Source organism: Terrapene carolina, unplaced genomic scaffold (assembly GCF_002925995.2).
Source record: "Terrapene carolina triunguis isolate 2854851 unplaced genomic scaffold, T_m_triunguis-2.0 Scaffold62, whole genome shotgun sequence".
Classification (NCBI taxonomy): domain Eukaryota; kingdom Metazoa; phylum Chordata; order Testudines; family Emydidae; genus Terrapene; species Terrapene triunguis.
This window is the reverse complement of record NW_020664413.1, coordinates 10,585,706-10,602,084: the sequence shown is the minus strand read 5'-3', so window position 1 is coordinate 10,602,084 and position 16,379 is coordinate 10,585,706. Positions and strand designations below refer to the sequence as shown.

General features: G+C 42.3%; 1 protein-coding gene across 1 annotated transcript in view; it reads right to left on the bottom strand.

Annotated features, from left to right (window-relative positions):
• Positions 1-16,379, bottom strand: part of KALRN (kalirin RhoGEF kinase) — a 716,112-nt gene that overhangs the window by 274,533 nt on the left and 425,200 nt on the right. The window contains exon 11 of the mRNA XM_026647403.1: positions 8,795-8,986. Within this exon, the coding sequence (XP_026503188.1) occupies positions 8,795-8,986 (192 nt within the window). The remainder of the gene's footprint in view (positions 1-8,794; positions 8,987-16,379) is intronic.

Sequence of the window (16,379 nt, the reverse complement as noted above, 5' to 3'; positions counted from 1 at the left end):
TTCTCAAGATTCCATTTGTACTGAGCATGCTCCATCCCCCCACAGTTCCTTGTGATGATCAGACTGTGCATGTACCATTCATACTAACCAACTGAACATGCTCCATCCTGGGGATGCCAGGGCTGAGCAAGACTGTCCCTACATCATTCATACCTCCCATGTGCCAGGGACCATGGTGGTGCTGCACACAGGACCTATGAGCAGCAGGACAACCTCTCCTGTGCTTTCGGTGCTTCCCTGCTGGCACCAAGGCAGTGTGTAAAAGGAGGAAGCATCCTGACTGGAATTCACAGGGGGTGAGAAACTTGGGGCAGGGAAAAGAGATGCAGGCTGGGGAGGGGGACTGGGGAAGAAGCTTGGGGGGGATAGGAGCCCAGTGGGAGGAGGGACTGTGGGAGGAGCAAAGGTGGGCAGAAGATGGAGAGGAATAGGAATAAGGGGCAGACGCAGAAGGAAGGGTGGAGAGGGTAGGAGCTGTGGAGGCAGGGGGCAAGCACTGGGGATGTGGCTGGAACAGAGAAAAGGGAGGAAGATATGAGCAGGAGGGAAGGAAGGAGCAGGAATCAGATGGGGAGGGCACAGGCAGGAGCCAGCATGTATAGCAGAAAGGTGGGGACACAGGCAGAACTTGGGAAGGGTCAGGAGCTGGGTATGGGAACCGGGGCAAGAGGCAGGGAATGGAGGGGATAGGAGCAGAAGGGGACAAGGGGAGGATGTGGTGACAGAAGGCCATGGCTGGCCCTTCTAAGAAATATATAAAAACCCAGACAGTGAGACCCACTGCACAATAAACAAACAAAAAGGTTTAAACAAGCGAAAGACAGGCTTGAAGCCACAGCCTGGCCAGCTGGCTGCCAGTTTGGAGTCTGATGCTGAATTGAATGCAGGCAGCATGTGTTTAATCCCCTGAGAACTGGGAAGCTCCATATGCAGCCTTCTACATTACAGAACTGTCACATTTAAAGCAGCACCCATGTAGCTTAAATATGCCCACATCAGGTCGGGATTCCTTTGGGGTTTTATATCTGTCACTCCACTGCCAGCCAACATAAACACCACCAACGCAGTGCCCAACCTTATGTTTTCCTTAACCCTTCAATACACTGTGGAGTGTATGCTCACCTACATATGCACCTTTTTAGACACCCAAATTAATGCTAACAGCTAGCCTTAGGGCATGTCTACACTGCATCTGGGAGTGACTCTCCCAACCCGGGTCCACACACGTGTTCTGGTAGGACTTGTGCTAGTTTTCTCAAAACAGATGTGGAGTCAGTGCTTCAACGTTGCAGTTTAGGCTGGAGCTTGGGCCTTTAAGACCATCCCCTGTCCCCCAGGCTTCAGAGCCCAGGCTCCAACCCAAGCTGCAACATCTACAGAGTTATTTTTAGAGTGCCAGCACAAGCCCCACTACCATAAGTCTATGGACCCAGGCTGGGTGGCATGCCCCCAGATGCACTTTAGATATGCCGTTTAAGCCCTGCCCATGAAGCCAAGAATGTAGTCAAGTGTGTGCCTGTGTCCACCCCCTACTGTTCAACTTCAGCAATTAATGAACAAAAACTATTTCCAGTTTTGACTCTATTCAGGCTGAAGACATCAATGCTGCTGGCACATAGCCACATGAGTTCTGCAGCTCTAAACAAGGGGGAGAAAACATCATGTGCACTAAACAGAAAACAAAATCAGTAGAGAAAGAACTAGCATTTATAAGTTGCTAAATTGGTATTTAATTATACAAGACCATTAAAAAAGTTACTAACTATCTAGAGCTGTTGACAGTGCCCCTTTATCTTTACATTTCTGATACAGGATATTGCCAACCCCAAGGATTCCAAAAGCTTGAGTCTGGCCCTAAAATCATGAAATTATCTTTAAAATCATGTGATTTACAAATATTAAACGTTTTCTTTTTATTTGCCTTCTGTTTTTTGAGTCTTTAGGGTGCCCTTGGGTTGCATTTGCAACCTTTTCTCCAAAAGCATGAGGTCTAGAAACTTACCTATTTTTAAATGAAAGCTGAGATTCTAATGAAATCACTTGAGTCCAGGAGCTGGAGCTTTATGAAAAATACCAAATATCACAGCCTTGCAATATGATCATGAAAGTTGGAATTCATAGCAAATGACGGTGAAACCTACAGACAGACTTGATGCAAAAACCTACACTAAGACACCCTCAAAGCTTGGGGAAATGACTCATGTACAAGTCTGCAGAATTCTTCTATCCTGAAAGCTCACTGACAATAATTTCTAATTCTGCCCAGGCATATGGGTAATTGGATTTGATTCCCAAGGGAGCACTTTCAGGTCTTGGGATAAAGAATGTCTAGTACTCTTTGGCCTAGCAGGCTTTGAAAGATATGTATGATGATCTTTAGATGATCTTTAATGTATTACAATAGCGAGGCACACAGTATAAAGTTTTTATGTGCCTGGGAATAAGATAAGATACGATACGATAGGTACAGTACTCATGAATGATCAAGTGGGAGTGACTTATGTAGTTCATCTAAATTCATGGCACTGAAACATTTATTTTCAGTATATGCCCTGTAGTCTTAGCAATGATTTTGAGAGTTTTTAAAAAGTTTTATTGGTGCTATTTTTCATACCCCTTCACCAGTAAAGAAAGCATCCTTAGTACAATGAGTCCAGGCCTCAGAGGGGAACATGTGCAAGAAGCAGTGCTTGGAGTCTCCTCTTTCCAATGACATAAAGAAGCTACTTTTAGCCGTGTTAGGTCATAAGATATCTGGCCTTAAAATACTCACTGATTCAGGGCTAAATATTGTCCTGTGCCTTCAGCCAGTGCAATTCAGGCAGTAGGGTTGCCACCTTTCTAATTGCTGGTAACCGGACCCCTGAGGCCCTGTCCCCTGAGATGGAATGAACAAGGACTGTATCAGGGGAAAGGATTGCGCCCAGACTAGGAAGGAGTCTAGTCTGTGAAAGAAGCTTATTGGAACATCTCTGAGGGTGAGATATTACCTGTAATCAGTTCCTTAATGTATTAGGCTTAGATTTGCCTGTTTTTGCTTTATTTTGCTTGGTGACTTACCTTGTTCTAGCTGTTATTACTTGAAACCATTTAAATCCTACTTTTTATACTTAATAAAATCACATTTGTTTATTAATAAACCCAGAGTAAGTGATTAATATCTGCGGGAGCAAACAGCTGTGCATATCTCTCTATCAGTGATATAGAGGGTGAACAATTTACCAGTTTACCTCGTATAAGGCTTTATACAGAGGAAAACAGATTTATTTGGGGTTTGGATCCCATTGGGAGCTGTGTGTCTAGGTGCTGGAGACAGGTAACCTGTTGAGCTGTTTTCACTTAAAGCCTGCAGCTTTGGGGGCATGGCCCAGACCCTGGACCTGTGTTGCAGCAGGCTAGCATGTCTGGCTCAACAAGGCAGGGTTCTGGAGTCCCAAGCTGGCAGGGAAAACGGGCTCAGAGGTAATTTCAGCACATTAGGTGACAGTCCCAAGGGGATCTCTGTGACCAAACCTGTCTCCCTCTTCCTCCCCCTTCCTGGCCCCATGGTAACCGGTTTGGTGTCCGGTCAGTGCATCTGACTGGACACTGCCAGGTCCCCTTTTTGATAGGTAGGGGACTGGGGGAAGAACAGGGAAGGAAGGATTTATCTGGCAAATTGATTGATTGATTTACTTTTGAAATGGGAGTTGTTAGAAGCTGCTCAGATGTTGGGAATCTTAGAAGTAGTCCCAGGCAGAGATGGATTAATGGGCAGGGTGCAGGTGAAGTGGTCAGAGATGCATGATAAATGCAATCAGTCATATGGTTCTAGAATTTACCATATAATGTTAGAGAGATTACCAAAAGACACAAGTTAATCACAAGACGACAGTCAGAATACTTCCCCAAAGACTGTGTCAGCAAGACTGACTTCCCACTACTGACCTCTCTTTAAACAGCTGTCTCAATAAATCCATTATCAAAAAATGAGAATTTGAGAAACTTAGATAAAAACTAGGTCTAAACCAAAGCTTCCTGCATTATTGCTAAGAAAACACTACCAGTGTGGGGTGGTAGGTGACAACTAGGGGTGTGCAGTCAGAGGTTGTTATATTTCTGTATTGAAGCAGGCTATCTCGAGGTATGCAGGTGGCCAATTACAAGATGTGATCTACTTCTCTGGTGGAGTGTCCTTGTTTGGTGAAGGTGGTGTTAAGGTGTGTATCACGGACTTTCTCCTCAGAGCATATTCTGTGGTATCTGTGTGTCTGGCTGATAGGTCACACGTGTAGTGATCGCTTTGTGAAGTGTTCACCCACAGGTGATATGGTGTTTTTGTCTTCAATCATTTTCCTGTGGGAGTTCATTCAAGAGCATGCTGATTGTCTGATTTCACCCACATAGTTGTTACTGGGGCATTTAGAGCATTGGATGAGGTATACCACCCCACAATGGAACCCATATGTGGTACCATCAAACAAATAGAACCCATACTTGATGGGGACCCCATCCTGAAGGAAATCTTTCCTGAACCCTCATCCCCTGCCAAACAACCCCCACCCCCACCCCAACCTCTCTAAACTCATCATCAGAAGCAAGCTTCCCAGAGACCAGGACGCACCAACTCAAAGCAGCACCAGACCCTGCCAGAACAACAGATGCAAAACCTGCAGACATATTTCCACTTCTGCAACGATCAACACCTTCCACAACACACCTTTCAAGAGCCACAGATCCTACACATGCCTATCACATGTGTGGCATACCTTACCCAGTGCACTAAATACCCAATATGTGGGTGAAACCACTACATTCTCAAATGAACTCACACAGAAAAATGATAAAAGACAAAAACTTCCAGTCACCTGTGGGTGAATACTTTTCACAAAGTGATTACTCCATGTCTGACCTATCAGTCCTCATCCTCAAAGGAAACCTGCACAACACTTTCAAAAGATGAGCCTGAGAGCTTAAATTCATAACTCTGCTAGATACTGAAAATCATGGACTGAACAGAGACACTGGATTTATGGCTTATTACAACAATCTGTAACCCACTAACCCTCTCTTTTAGCCCTATGACTTCAGATGTGTTAATGTGCCACACCACCTTAAATGATCCCTGAGTATATTTGCAAAAATAACAGGAGTACTTGTGGCACCTTAGAGACTAACAAATTTATTAGAGCATAAGCTTTCGTGGGCTACAACACATACAGAGTGTGTAGAAGTGGGTTGTAGCCCACGAAAGCTTATGCTCTAATAAATTTGTTAGTCTCTAAGGTGCCACAAGTACTTCTGTTATTTTTGCGGATACAGACTAACACGGCTGCTACTCTGAAACCTAGTATATTTGCTAACTACTAATGCTAAGTAATCTGTTCCACTTTGTATTTAGCTGTGAAGACCTGAAGAAGAGTTCTGTGTAGCTCGAAAGCTTGTCTTTCTCACCACAGAAGTGAGAAAGGTATTACCTTGCCCCCCTTATCTCTCTAATATCCTGGGACCGACACAGCTACAACTACACTGCATACACGTATTTAATGTGTCAGACAAACAGCATAATCACTGCCCTGAGGAGCCTACAGGCTAAAGGTGTGAATGGGCATAGTACAAAACAATACAAGGCACTGCAATGCAAACAACTGCTCTCCCAGAGGGGTATGCTGGTATTGTAACTGGAATACTTCCTAGAAACAGCAGCAATAGAAATCAGATGTCAACATGTTACTGCTGCCACTACAAGATTTTCTGCCTTGAAATCTGAGTTTGAACTTCTTCCCTAAATCAGTTAAAATCAATAGAGAGTTTTGCCTGATAAAACTGAGTGAAGGCTTTAGAACTGGACCCTAATGATTATATCTTAGCTGGATTGAGAGCCCAGCTAATACGCAGCAATATGCCATATGTGGACCTATTCTGAAAAAGTGTCAAAAATGAATATAGGCTTACAGGTCTAGTTTGGGGTGGATATTTGCTCAGGGGTTAGAGCATGAGGCTTCTGGATTTGGTTCCAGACTGATCTGTGTGACCTGGGGTATTCTCAAAGTGGTTGTGGACTGGATTTCAGTTAGAGACCAAGAAATCTCTATTTTCCTGTGAAGGAAGTCAGCTAACACAGAAATGAGCAAAGAGTTTAAACACTACCATAGGGAAAGATGGCAAAGGAGTATTATTTCTTCACTTTTAAAGAGTTCAACCATCTATTTTAAAGCCATGCTGAAAAACAACATTTATGTTGGTTAATTCTCCATTTTAAAATAAGATTCAAGGTCCAAACAAAGCCAAACCATGAGTCACTTTCACTTAGGTCAACCTATTTATACTATAAAAAGGCAAACCCAGATCCAAACACGTGCCTAGATTCTATTGTTTTAACATCTTGCCCTTCGCACCAGCTCACTTCTGGCACTCTTAATTTACTTCATTGTCTCTTTGGTGTTTGCTGCATCTGGCAGATGACCATTGAAAACTCAGCAATTTCCTCACTAAACTATCTTGGCAATAAGCATGCTATTGGGGCCATGTGATTAATGCCAGTGCTTCTAATCTAAGATATGGAAACATGCTAGAGGAATGATGGAGGTAATGACAGGGGATGAAATTCAGTCCACCCACATATAGCCAAACTATTTCGATTCATATGAGTAAAGTGTCAAGGGGCTGGGGAAGTGAAAGCTTCCCCTGTGTAGCAGAGCTACTGTGCATCTCCCAACTTCTTGTGGCTGCTATGAATTGCAATAGCCCCTGTAGTGGCTCTGCATCAATTGCAAAGGCTATTAAAGCCACTGGATTCCCATAAACGTGGATCTATGGCTCCTTCCCTGGTCTGCTGTCATTGAAGCCTTTGAATCAGTTCCATATGGGTTTGCAAAACCCATGTCTGCTGTGAATAGTGCACATTCTGCACTCCACTCATGTCCCCCTGCACAGAAGCCAGGTGGAGTTTATACAATACAGAGGTCCTAGCACCATCCTCTCTGCATCATGGGTGAATTTCACCCTGACAGAGATTCTGGGCTAGTTATGGATCTCAAACAACTAGTTCAGATTTCACCCACTGCTACCTTAAATTATGGACCAGATTTTGATCTCAAATACACCTTTGAGTTACATTTTTTGGTTGCATCCCCCCACAACCCAGACAGGCTGGGTGGCCTCTGAAGTGAGTTGGGATGGAGGCGGCACTCCCTCCCTGGACCCCGCTATGCGGAGCTGGCTCGAGCCCTGCCAGCTTTTGCCCCACCCCCAAATAGAAGTAAAACTATGCCTATGCCCATGGGTCCCCCCCCGACCCGGAGCCCTGAGTTCCCCTCCCCCGCCCCTGCGGGCCCTGGTGTTTTTATGGCATGTTGAGCGGGGCCTCAGCAGGAAAAAGGTTGAAAACCCCTGGCTTAAAATGCCAGTGGCTTCTTGAAGCCCTGTCTACACTAGCATTGCTAGCTACCATCTGTGGAGCTGAACCAGTGCTAGCAACAATGGGAATTTTTTATAAATAATTTCTAGTGCAGACATAACCAATGAAGTTACACCTCATGTACACCAGTGTAACTGAGATGAGAATCTGACTCTATATTGGACACTAGAGCGATATCTTGGTCTGAGAATTATGGGCCCAATTCAGCAAGGTACTTAAGCACATGCTTAAACTGAAGCACATGAATGCTGATGTCAATAGGACTTACCATGTGCTTAGATTTAGACCTTTTTTTTTTTTTTTTTTTTTTTTAAGTACATTGCAGAATCAGGACCTGTATGTGCAACTTTGTGCACCCTGCTCTTCCAATAGCTGAAAATTCATTACTGTATCTCCAAGGCTTAACAAAAGTGAGGCATATACTGCAAATCATTCATACTTTCTAGGAGGCTACCTCTGTCATCATAAGACTTTTGTTTATGGACGTTCCCTGAAGCCTATTATAAATGACTTGTTTGTAGTGTGCAATTCAACTAATACAGGCAAAGCCTTCAGTTAATAAGAGCATCTTCATGGATCAAGTGTGCTGTTGCAAACTGATGCTACAGTGCATGAAAACAATGATTCTAACTAATTCCATCTCCCTCAGAAGAAAGCCTATCTTTAAAAGTCACTCATCACTGAATGGCCTTTGGTCTACAGAAAAATGTGAAGTATGCTTTAATTACATCCCCAGGGGCCTCCTATTTGATGTCTTGTCCACTGTATCTCGGTCGAGACAGCCTTATCTTTGAATGTTTTTCACTTACACTAAACAGCATGTATTCAGGTTCTCACTGAGTCATCAAAACCTCATGTGTATGCATGCTTGTGACTCCTTATGGTTAATTTGGAAAACAAAAATCAGCTTCATTAACCACTTTAATTTTTCTAGTAACACTTACTAATAATGGCTTTGTTATTTTTTCTAGAAACAGTAACAGTGGTTACATTAATTAATGCTACATTACCTCAAGGAGTACATATTTTACTGCAGGCATGTTTATGTCTAATGAGTTTATCCTAATTGATGTTCTTAGATCTCAAACACATATGACTGGCCACTTATTTTACAGTGCCACCTTTTAATTGTGAATTAACCACTGTTTGGTCTGTTTTTGCTATAATGTCTCACTATGCTATTGTTCCATATCATGCATAAAAATGGCTTAAGCACATTTCTCCTCTCTACTGCAGTTAGGGCCAAAGCATCCAAATCAAACAAGGCAGGAATTTGGCATATGCCCTGTGCAATAAATGCATCCTGTTTGTGTCCTCTGAGTTTTCACTTTGTACATTGAGTCAGTCTGTTGCATCATTTTGCAATATAGAGAAATTCCATCACGTGCATCTTACCTCTTTGGTGTGAGTGTGGAAGGAGACAGACATGTCCAAGAGAAGTTTCCTCTGTTCCACTCTCCGGACAAAGTCCTGAATCCGCACTTCCAGATGCCGGGCTGCTTTGTAGATCTCTTCAGGGTCACATTCCCCAGTCTGAGCCAACTGCTCTGCAGCCTCTAAAAGCTTGTCTGCATTCGTGTATGTATTCTACCAGAAAACAAAGCAAGGAACAGAGTATGAGTAATATAACTGTGGCAAGTAAACTACTGAAACAAGCTGCTTGCAGTTTCAAAGGCATGAAAGCGAGTGATTATCAGAGTTGTAAAACAATGGTAATAATTCCTATTGGTGCTGCCATCTGTGAGAGGAGCAAGTATTAACCCAGATAGACTAATCCCTGAATAGGCATGAAATAATTTCTTGTTTGAAATGCACACCACTACAGTGCTAGCTGGCCTGACAGATAAATACGACTGTGTACTTGTTTTTTCCAGAATTCTGGAATTTCTCAAAGATACAGTAATGGAGCAACTGGAGTTAACCAGTTCAGAGGTAGAAGTTGTCTCACGCGACACTTGGCAACACACTGGTTATGAAGGATTCCTAATGGCTATCATATTGCAGCATGTAATCATATTAGCCCGAAATATCTCATCTGCAAGAAATGTTTGCCTTTCGGTGGCTTTTGCGTGGTAAGTTGGGAGAAATCCAAGTGTGAGATTTTGTCTTCAAGTTGCTTCTTTGTTTGCTCTTATCTATTGTACACTTGATTTATAAGAAGGAGCCAATCACTCCTACTGTGGGCTGGCTAATCAAACAACGTGAAATGTTTATGAATGACACCATCCCCAGTCTGTCTGAGGTACTTACCTGGCCCTTTCACTATAGTAGCTATGCACCTCACAATTCTTTAATGTATTTATCCTCACAAAACCCCTGTGAGGCAGGGAAGTGCTATTATCCCCATTTTACAGATGGGAAATGGAGGCACACAGTGACAAAGTGACTTGTCCAAGGAAGTCTGTGGCAGAACAGGCACTTGAACCCAGGTCTCCCAAGACATAATCAAGTACCCTAACCATAGGGCCATGCTTCCTCTCCTCCTTTCCATTCCATCTGTGGAAAACTCAGCTATACTAATATACAAAGAGTGTGTCCCATGAAATAGAAATGGTGTATAGACAGCACAGACCATTAATTCCAAAATAGGGAGTTATACAGTCAGTTTGATGGATTATTTATTGTTAAGATTATTATTTGTGTAGGTCTAGATTGTGCAACCAGTACTCACAGTGATGGTAGGGTGACCAGATGTCCCGATTTTAAAGGGACAGTCCCAGTTTTTGGGTCTTTTTCTTATATAGGCTCCTATTACTCCCCACCCCGTCCCGATTTTTCACATTTGCTGTCTGGTCACCCTAAGCGATGGGCACTTCTCCCCCAAGTATTCCACTGAAGTCAATAACCCATAGTGACCAAAGAGTGCTAGGCAATTTACAATCAAATAAAGAGATAACATATCAGCCCAAAGGAGTTTCCAATCAGGAGGCGGGATTTTCAAAAGCGCTCAGCACTGGACTCACTCTACTCCCATTGAAGTCAAAGGGAGCTTTACCATTCATTTCAATTGAAGCAGAGTTATGCCAGCACTGAGGGCTTCTGAAAATCCCATGCAGAGATCTTTCTCAGCTGAGATATACATTAACTCATTGAAAAGTGTGGACATATGCATCCCCCTGAGCATTTAAGGAACACTGTTGGTCTAAAAGCCATGAGTCAAATCCTGAAGTCCTCACACAGAGGATATGCCAATGGAGTCAACAGGAGATGCCCAGAGTAAAAACTGAGTAAAAAGTAAGTAACAGTCTCAAAAGCTGTCCCCATATATTTAGGAAAAAATCCCTTATCTATACTACAAAAAACATCTTAGATTATTGAAGTAGAATGAATATGGATATGTAATTCACTGTTAAATTTCCCTATTTCTTCTGGTTGGGTATAAATATAACCTTTTTTGCATTTCTCCTCTTGGACAATAAAGCAATATAATAGTCAGTTTCGCTTCTAATAGTAAATTCCTTTCACTTTCAGGTTCTTATGCAGTAGCACAATGCCATAATCATAGAATCATAGAAGATTAGGGTTGGAAGAGACCTCAGGAGGTCATCTAGTCCAATCCCATGCTCAAAGCAGGACCAACCCCAACTAAATCATCCCAGCCAGGGCTTTGTCAAGATGAGCCTTAAAAACCTCTAAGGATGGAGATTCCACCACCTTCCTAGGTAACCCATTCCAGTGCTTCACCACCCTCCTAGTGAAATAGTTTTTCCTAATATCCAACCTAGATCTCCCCCACTGCAACTTGAGACCATTGCTCCTTATTCTGTCATCTGCCACCACTGAGAACAGCCTAGCTCCATCCTCTTTGGAACCCCCCTTCAGGTAGTTGAAGGCTGCTATCAAATCCTGCCTCACTCTTCTCTTCTGTAGACTAAATAAACTCAGTTCCCTCAGCCTCTCCTCGTAAGTCATTGCCCCAGCCCCCTAATCATTTTCGTTGCCCTTTGCTGGACTCTCTCCAATTTGTCAACATCCTTTCTGTAGTGGGGCAGGAGCAAAACTGGATGCAATACTCCAGATGTGGCCTCACCAGTGCCGAATCGAGGGGAATAATCACTTCCCTCGATCTGCTGGCAGTGCTCCTACTAATGCCGCAGAATATGCCATTAACCTTCTTGGCAACATATCCAGCTTCTCATTCACTGTAATCCCTAGGTCCTTTTGTGCAGAACTGCCGCTTAGCCAGTCAGTCCCCAGCCTGTAGCAGTGCATAGGATTCTTCCGTCCTAAGTGCAGGACTCTGCACTTGTCCTTGTTGAACCTTATCAGATTTCTTTTGGCCCCATCCTCCAATTTGTCTAGGTCAATCTGGACCTTATCCCTATCCTCCAGCATATCTACCTCTCCCCCCAGCTTAGTGTCATCAGCGAATTTGCTGAGGGTGCAATCCATCCCATCATCCAGATCATTAATGTAGATGTTGAACAAAACCAGCCCCAGGACCGACCCCTGGGGCACTCCGCTTGATACCGGCTGCCAACTAGACATCAAGCCATTGATCACTAACTGTTGAGCCCGATGATCTAGCCAGCTTTTTATCCACCTTATAGTCCATTCATCCAATCCGTACTTTTTTTACTGACAAGAACACTGTGGGAGACCGTATCAAAAGCTTTGCTAAAGTCAAGGTATATCACGTCCACCACTTTCCCCATATCCACAGAGCCAGTTATCTCATCATAGAAGGCAATCAGGTTGGTCAGGCATGACTTGCCCTTGGTGAATCCATGTTTAGGTTCCGAACAATGTAGGGCAATGCTAATTTTTTTAAAAATAACCATTTCCATATATTTTGTTTTTTATTCCCTGGAAACAGTTCTACCTGTCTGAGAATCTGTAAAAACTCAATTTAATAAAATTTAAATTTGGGGGCCAAATTAGTCTTAAAAGTGTCTCTTTAATGTGGAAGGCAAGCTGGAAAATGACTGTTCTCCAAAGAGGCTATTCCACTCACAGACACTTTTATCACTGTCACTTTAACTGGAGTGGAATAAATGGCAGTAAGGCTCTTTTTGAGTTTTCATTTCCTTGCCTTTCTGTATATTTTTAGTAACACTCTTAACTGGTTTCCTCAGGATACAGCACTTGCTGTACTCTGTTTGAGTTGAAGTCTAGCAATAGTATGTTTGTCATCAATATGGGAATCTTCGGCTGTGGTGTAAACCAGCACAACTCCCAGTGATGTCAACGGGAGTCATGCTTTATGATGCCTGGGCTGAATGTGGTTAATTGAGATGATGATCAGATATAAATGAACTGTGCCATAAGGCGAATTTAAACATTCTAAGGGCTAGATAATAGGGTACAAGGTGGAGGGGCTGGTCTCAACCGCAATCCTTTTAGTAACCTCAGTGACTCCAGCTACCCCGTAAAGGGACGAGCAAAGGTGTTGAGGCAGTAGAGCCACAGTCCAGCCTTCCCTCTATAGCAATGGAGCTGTCTGGAATATGCATGGGAGTGCATGCTGCATCCTCCTCAAGAGCGAGGCAATGAATTCACTCCTGCCGTGTGCTGTGCAAGGGAACTTGAGGAGGCATTGTCTCTCTCTGAAGCATAGTATACTTCGGTGCTCCTCTTGAGGAGGTGCAGTTGTGTACCACTTATATACGCATGAGTGAACAAGCCTGGATAAAATATTTCTTGAGTTCTAGAGATTCCCCTACCCCGTTTCACGCATCTCTGCCCTTCCAGATCCCAGCCAAAACTTGGAACAGGTGCAAAGTACCACAGGAGAAGCTGTTCTTGGGCATTTCTTGCCCCACTGGAATCACAAAGCCTGTTCTTTATAGATTTCCAGCTCAGCTTTGCAGACCTAAGTAGTTCATATAAACTCTAGGTAAGCAACTAACTATTGAGAGTTATCTGAACTAAATTTGAACTCCAGCCTTGATGTACACACAAAAGGATTGTCATCCCTTGACAAAAAAGAATATAAATACAGCAACTATCTAGTAAGGAAGTGCAGTCTTTTTTCCCAATTACTTATAAAACATGCCAGCATTTTGTGAAGTGTACTCAAGTGTTTCATTGTAGATCAAACTTTACCTCCACATTCTTCTTTAAAACACACTTTCCCCAGAAAATTTGCTCTCCCCATCCCACCAGCTGAGGGGTGCTAATCAAAAATGCATCTAAGGTGAAGCTAACAAGCTGTGTCCGAAATCGGTATTTCATTGCTGTTTCACTTGCTTTCATGTGCCATTCCATATCCCTCATCAATTCCTTCTCTAATTAGACTGTAAGAAGGGGGTAATCAATTATTTGTTGTCAAGGTCCAGATTTCTTGGTCAAGGTATTGTCAAGGTCCAGACTCTAGAGAAAATAATAATAATAAAAAAGCAACAATAATGATAAGTAAATAAATAAAAAGATTTTGGGGTCCATTCAAAAGCAGCTGGGGGTTCAGATTTGGCCCACGGTCGCCTATTTATTACCCCTGCTGTAAGTTCTTCAGGGCAGAAACCTTGTCTTATTTGTTCAAAACTCTTCCTTCTCTTTTGGTTCTGTATGAATAATAATGTACCAGATCACCCTTCACATAGGGAAAACCCAAAGGATGAACTTTAGGGAGGGTGAAAAATATATATGAGGTGACCCTTAGGGAGCTTTTCTTGAACACCTCTCCCTGCTCCCTCACTGCCAAGTTAAAAAAAGGAGGTCCAAAACCCACCTGGTTGCCCAATAACCACGCTCATCTTGAAGGATTCATAAGAAATATAGGATCTATGTCACTGCAGAAGCTCAAAGATTCCCTTTCCCCCACCCTTTGCTTCCAGGTAGAGTGACTCCACCGAAGTAGCACTACCACGACTTGCCTGGTTAGCCAGTACAGCCATACCCATAATCCTCCCTTAATGTGGAGTTAAGGAGCAGAGATGGGAAACCATACAAGAGTCAGAGATGGGAAACCATACAAGAATTAATGCAGCCTGTGGGTGAAATTACTGTTGCTGGCAAAGAGGAGACAATGTATGGCCTTCTCTCTGCTGCTGCCTCCGTATGGCTCCCCAAACCTATGGAAGGTTTTCTATGGAGTCCTTAGGAGACCGGAAAACAATGGTACAGAGGCAGCTAATCTCTTTTTTACATGGTAGATCTGTATGCAGAAAGTCCCTTTCATATGTGGATCTGGGGGAGACAATTGCCTGCTAAATAACAACAGAAACAATTTCATTGGTTAATAATCTTCTGCTGGATTATTTTTTATTTGACCCTTCAAGGTTTTTCTTATTGATGTAAGATTCTTCCCCCCATAACAACGCATTAACCCCCAAAAGAACAGACTGTAATGTGGAAATCCTTGAAATTCTATCCCACTGATCTGCTAAATGGTAGTATGTAGCGCTTAGGTGTCATTTCAAGCACAAAACCAATTTTCATCTCAAATCTCTTAATAATCTTTCTGTACTAATTTTTGTATAATCACCTGCTGAAACCCAGGAAATCTGCAATCACAAGAAAATGAAAAATACTTCAGGGCTCAGAATGGAAACCTCTCTATTTGTGCTTTTGGAATTCATTTCAGAAAGAACTATCAGGGTTTTATTTTATTTTCTACTTGCAAGAAATAGCAAATATGATTATGGAAAAGACTGCAGCTAAAAAATCCATTCCTCCATTCATAATCAGAAATGTTTGTTAGCTGATACTGCTATGGGGTCAGATATCAACATTCATTCTACTATTTGTTTCATCAATTATTAAGGATTCCATAAACTATAGGAGATAAATAAAGGCTGCTTATGAAAAAAGTGGACTGACATTTCATAGCCTGCCAGTACATTGTACGCCTACTTGTGTATTCATTTAAATATAAATAAAAGTCAAAATCTCAGGACTCAGTTTTTCCTCTCTGATCTGCATGGTGGAGCTCAGCTCTGAGATTCTGCTGTCTCTCTCACTTTGCATGCATAGAGACATCATTTTAATGAATACAGAATATCCAAACTGAGACCTTCCAGCAGATCAGAGAGAAGACATTTTCACTAAAAATAAAATAAATTAATTAAATAAAAAATTGAAACATTGAAAGAAACTTTAACTGACCACCACCCCCTTCCCCAACACCAGTGTTGGGCTAGTTAAGTATTTGTAGAACAGTGAGCTGTTTCATTCAGCCTAGGAATCAGGCAGATTCTGGACAGCACCACATTTGTACAGTTGATGCTTGAACCCAAAACCCATTATAGTGGGATGGTAGCATTGGTGCTACAGTTAATACACCTGGTTTGAGGACAACTATTCTATTTTGCAAAAGATTTTGAGATTTTAACATTTGTTTTTGTTTTGAATCAGAACAAAACCTCAACATTTCAAAATTATCCATGAAAGAAAATTCTGAAATGTTTTTCAGTTCTGATCAATCAAAATGTGTCTTTTTGATTTCAACTTTTCTATTTTATAATATATAATATAATACAAAAATTCAAAACAAAAAATTAAAATGTCTGAAAATATCAAAATGGGATGTTTCAACATTGCCTGAACTTTTTTTGTTTTTTCCCCTCCAAAAAAGAAATTTCAGCCAAATTAACACAATTTTGCCAAGCATTTTGGTTTTGACCAAACAGATGGAAAATATTTCTAAGTTTTTATGACTAGCTCTAATAGTTAAGGCTGAGTCTAGCATATTATTTAACATCAAATTTTTCAAGTGCTGTAAAAGCCACAGACATACCCTGATTGTGTTGAAATTTGCTGTGACTCCCAGGGGTCCAAGGTAGGGTTATTGGTCCAAACTTGACCAGTTGAGCATGGGGTTGCTGAGATACACCCCCCCCCCAATCAATCATGTGACATCTACATTTTACATTTTTTTGCACACACTTGTGGCTCAAACTATAGTTCTGATCCTTCCCAAATAGATATCCATCTACTCAGGACTGAGCTCAGCTAGTGGCTGGCATCCACTGCCCTTTTGGAGAAGCAATATTTGAAAAGATACTCAAGCCAAATTACTGAGCTAGAGAAACTCATTTAC